The sequence below is a fragment of the Lycium barbarum genome, chromosome 5, assembly GCF_019175385.1.
Source record: "Lycium barbarum isolate Lr01 chromosome 5, ASM1917538v2, whole genome shotgun sequence".
Lineage (NCBI taxonomy): Eukaryota > Viridiplantae > Streptophyta > Magnoliopsida > Solanales > Solanaceae > Lycium > Lycium barbarum.
This window is the reverse complement of record NC_083341.1, coordinates 78,652,121-78,657,200: the sequence shown is the minus strand read 5'-3', so window position 1 is coordinate 78,657,200 and position 5,080 is coordinate 78,652,121. Positions and strand designations below refer to the sequence as shown.

Genomic DNA, 5,080 nt, shown 5'->3' with positions numbered 1-5,080 from the left:
AAGCTCACCCTAAATCTGTCAGCAAACAGCCTCAACGCTAGATATGAGGTCAGGTAACAGTCTATGGATCACAATCTGAACTCAAAAGAATGCAGCAAGGTAGTATCAGTATAAACACTATGTACCAGTAGATATCATAGGCCGACTAAGATTAGTATCATGCATACATCATAAAATCAATAAAATAGACAAGCCATTCAACAACCCATAATCAATTAACCCAATCAACAAGACATCCAAGGATATTAACAATCAAGTCATCCCATGATATCAAGAATCAAATCAACAGAAGCAAACAACGGAATAAGTCTACCAACAATAACTATATACACGCTGTACACACATGTTAACTGATGTTTCGGACTCACTCCTCAGACCTGAGCTCAAAACTAGGTCACATCCTCACCCCCGATCAAATGAGCATTTTCATATATGTATATATATCTGCATCTACTGTCACATTATTGTCAATAATCAAATCATCATTCATATCTCAATTCCACCAAGAAGATCATATTAACTTCTCATCACAACACCATAAACCCGTAAGTCCCAACATAATGAATAGTGGCACGAAGCCCACATAATCACTCAAACAATAACAAATAGGAAGTTCAACCACACATAATCATGTTTGAAGACTAGACATGCTTTCCCTATCAATTTCACAACACATACAATCAACTAATCAAAGTCTAACTCAAGTAGACCGTAGCCTACCTCAAGTGTAGAGCTGGAACAAGGCAGATTACTCCACTACATCCTAGCCTCGGAACGCTAAAGTCTAGTAATTAGAATGCTCAATAAGTCATAATTACTCTAGTCACAAAATCAATTCAGGAACACCCTTCCCTTTAGCCCCATTCCAATGGGTGAATGATTTCTAGGTTTAAATCAACCTAACATTTACCACCAATCATCAATTTATAATGCTATTTAATCAAAACATCAATTACAAGTAGCTTCCATGGTAAAACTACGATTTTTATGAAGCCCTATGTCTCAATTCACTTAGTTCATGACTCTAATGGTTCAATTCTTGATTAAAAGGTAATAACCCAAGCCATTAGATATAAACACATGTTAACAATCAACAACAACAACATCCCAGTGAAATCCCACATCGTAGGGTCTGGGGAGGGTAGAGTGTACGCAGACCTGACTCCTACCAAGGTAGGACGGCTGTTTCCGAAAGACCCCCGGCTCAATAAAAGCATAAAAAGAAGTCAGATACAGTTAGATAAGGTTAAGAGATTCGGATAAGAGATTTAAAGCGATATGGAAATGAAATAATGCAAGGGACACAGATAATACAGGATAATCAGAGCACAGAAAATAACCGATAATAGCAGAAATCAGAGCAGATGACACAGGATAACCAAAGCACAGGAAATAACACATAATAACAGATAATAGCAGAAATCGGAGCACAAGAAATGATATTGCAATAATGCGACTACTAATAAGAACGGATAACGAGACTATCTACTAGCCTTCTACCCTAATTTGGGTCCTCCAAGCCCTCCTATCTAAGGTCATGTCCTCGGTAAGCTGTAATTGCGCCATGTCGTGTCTAATTACCTCTCCGCAATACTTCTTCGGCCTACCCCTACCTCGTCTGAAACCATCCATGGCCAACCTCTCACACCTCCGCACTGGGGCATCTGTATCTCTCCTCTTCACATGCCCAAACCATCTCAATCTCGCTTCTCGCATCTTGTCTTCCACCGAGGCCACCCCCACCTTATCCCGAATATCCTCATTCCTAATCCTGTCACTCCTAGTGTGGCCACACATCCATCTCAACATTCTCATCTCGGCAACTTTCATCTTTTGAACGTGAGAGATCTTAACTGGCCAACACTCCGCCCCATACAGCATAGTCGGTCTAACCACCACTTTGTAGAACTTGCCCTTAAGTTTTGGTGGCACCTTTTTATCACATAGCACTCCGGAAGCAAGCCTCCATTTCATCCACCCTGCCCCAATACGATGTGTGACATCATCGTCAATCTCCCCGCTGCCTTGCACAATAGACCCAAGGTACTTGAAACTACTTTTCTTCTGGATGGCCTGGGTACCAAGCCTTACTTCCAAGTCAGCCTCCTGAGTTGCTTCACTGAACTTACACTCCAAGTACTCTGTCTTGGTCCTACTCAGCGTAAACCCTTTAGACTCCAGAGTATGTCTCCAACACTCCAGCTTAGCGTTAACTCCGCTACGAGTCTCGTCAATCATAACCTATTAACTATAGAAGGTCTATTAGGTTCTAGGGTTACTAATTCTAATTCACCATTGTAGACCCATAAAAGGGATGATAATCATGAAAATGATAACGTAATGATGAAAGGAATGGTTGAGACTTACCTCTCAAGGATATTCTTGCCCTAGCTTGAAAATTCTCCCTAGGTGCTGGTGGGGAACTGTTTTGGAGTTTTATGAATAATGAATTTGAAACTAAGTGTTTAAAAGCCGACATTCTGTCCCCGTTGACCGCTGCAGCGGTCTCACTATAACGGCCAAGTGCCCGCTATAGCGGACCACACTAATCCTGACCTCTACCATGGTGGACTTGATCCCACTATAGCGACATCGCTATAGTGGTCCAGTGCCCGCCATAGCGGCCACGCTAAATCCCATTTGTCAACTGCGGCGTGAAGATCACCACTGTAGCGGTCCCACCGTAGCGGTACCTCCCCTGCTGCAGCTGTACCATTGAAACAGTAGGTGCGCAATTTTCCTAGTTTTTCAACTCTACCATCCAACATTTCATCCGATGCCTCACAAACACAAACAAAACATGCATACAAACATAAAAACACCATACGAACTCATTCGTGGGCTCGAAATTCCCAACAGAGTTCTACTTTCCTATGTAACCCCCGATGGACTCAACACAATAAAGCAACAATCACAAACAAGTCAAGTTTTCAGTTCTTAGATTTATATAATCGAGTTCTATTAGCTCGTTCTATCCTTGGGAAGGTTCTATTTATTGGGGTGATCCTATATTTTCCATAACGATCGGGAGGGTCGTTACATTGAGTTAGACTTTAATTAGTTGATTGTATATGTTATGCAATCTATAGGAGAAAGCATGACTAGGTCTTCGAACATAAAGTGTGGTTGGAAATTCCTAAGTTTGATATTGATTGACTGATTATGTGATGAACTATCATGATATGATAAAGAAGAAGGTAATGAATATTCTTCTTGTTGACTTGGAGCGATCCCTTATTCATGCTATTGATGAATTGATTCTTGAGTCTTGATACGACTTATGGCATGGTGACTTATGTTGCTTGATATAGATTCATTGCTGTTCCTTATTGATTGTTGGGACATAAATACTTTGAGATGAGAAAGAACATATAAATATGAAAAGACGCATTTGACAGGGGCTGAGGATGTGGTCTAGTTATGGGTTCATGATCCGAAGTCAGTTTCAAAGCGAGTGGTACATGGACACCATGAGTCCCCTTCAGGTTATGGCTATTTGAGCAAACAATACCATTTAGCATGTGTGTACGTATATGTGAAGGAGTTGAAATAATTCGTGAGTTACAGTTGTTTTGGCGATAACATGGGTTGAGTTACTTTTATTGTTTGTTGTTTGTGTGGGCTTATCTTATTTCGGTGTTGGATGATTCTTGTTGATTATTTTATATGGTTATGTGTTGTTGTGCTTATCTGTCTATTCTATTAATTTTATGATTTTATGCATGATACTAATCTTCGTCAGGTTATGATATCTGTCGGTACATAGTGTTTGTACTGATACTACATTGCTGCATTCTTTAAGTGTAGATTGTGATCCAAAGACATCTACCAAACCTTGTATTTAGCGTGAGGTCAGTTTCCGACAGATTTGAGGGTGAGCTCATATCCATGTCAGTCGGCCAGAAAATCTTCTCTTATTGATGTTTACTTTCATTCCAGACATTACTTATGCTATTTCCGATAGTTGTTATTTCCTTAGACAGTTTATATTTTAGAGTCTTTGTATGATGACTTTCAGATATATTAGGATGTAATAGTTAGATTTCCACCCTTTTATTTATTGATGGCATGACTAGACAGTTGTGTGATTTAATTCTGGTTATCATTTTCTAATTGTTTAAAATGGTTTAATAATTGGGTAAAGGGATGGTTCGCCCACTAGGGGATTTATGAGGGTGCCACTCACGGTTACTTGGTCGTGACATGAAATTTATTACGTCATTGTGATTTTGAATAGTTCATAACATACTTTTGATTAGTATACTATGCTCATTGAGTTACTATACTCAAATTATAGTAACTTCAGTTAATAGAAAAAGGTCAAACATTAACTCTGCCTGATCAGGCAGAGTTTTGAAAAAACTGAAGCAGAGTTTTAAACATAGAATTCATGAAATTTATTGCCTCATTGTGATTTTGCATAGTGTATAACTTACTTTGATTAGTAGACTATGCTTATTGAGTTACTATACTCAAATTATAGTAACTTCAGTTAACAGAAAAGGTCAAACCTTAACCCTGCCTGATCAGGCAGAGTTTTGAAAAAACTCAAACAGAGTTTTAAATGTAGAATTCGTGAAATTTATTGCTTGATTGTGATTTTTCATAGTTTATAACTTACTTTTGATTAGTATATTATGCTTATTGAGTTACTATATTCAAATTATAGTAACTTCAGTTAAGTGAAAAAGGTCAAACATTAACTCTGGCTGATCAGGCAGAGTTTTGAAAAAAATCAACTAGAGTTTTAAACATAAAATTCATGAAATCTATTGCTTCATGGTTACTTTTGATTAGTATACTATGCTTATTGAGTTACTATACTCAAATTATAGTAACTTCAGTTAACAAAAAACTGTGCCTAAAGACTCTTACATAGGGGCATCACAATTTCAAAATACTAAACAAAAAATAGATTAAACACTAAACAAAGTGAAAAATCATTGATAATATGCGTGTAATATCTATGTCCGTAAAAAGGCCACCACAATTATACAAAATAAAAACAAAAACAACATATAAACTAAAAATAAAAAACCACTAAAACACTAATTTGACCAGTACGGCCACCACCATGACT

At 38.0% G+C, this 5,080-nt stretch overlaps 1 protein-coding gene across 1 annotated transcript; it reads right to left on the bottom strand.

The window, feature by feature from the left end:
- Window positions 1-1,099: 1,099 nt before the first annotated feature.
- On the bottom strand, window positions 1,100-2,238 carry LOC132639500 (uncharacterized). The gene has a single exon (XM_060355946.1). It carries the CDS (start codon window positions 2,236-2,238, stop codon window positions 1,489-1,491), a length of 750 nt encoding a protein of 249 aa, XP_060211929.1. The 3' UTR covers window positions 1,100-1,488.
- Between the last annotated feature and the right edge of the window lie 2,842 nt (window positions 2,239-5,080).

Excerpts from the sequence above, each read along its gene's own strand:
- LOC132639500 (XM_060355946.1), bottom strand. The coding sequence starts at position 2,238 with ATGATTGACGAGACTCGTAGCGGAGTTAACGCTAAGCTGGAGTGTTGG.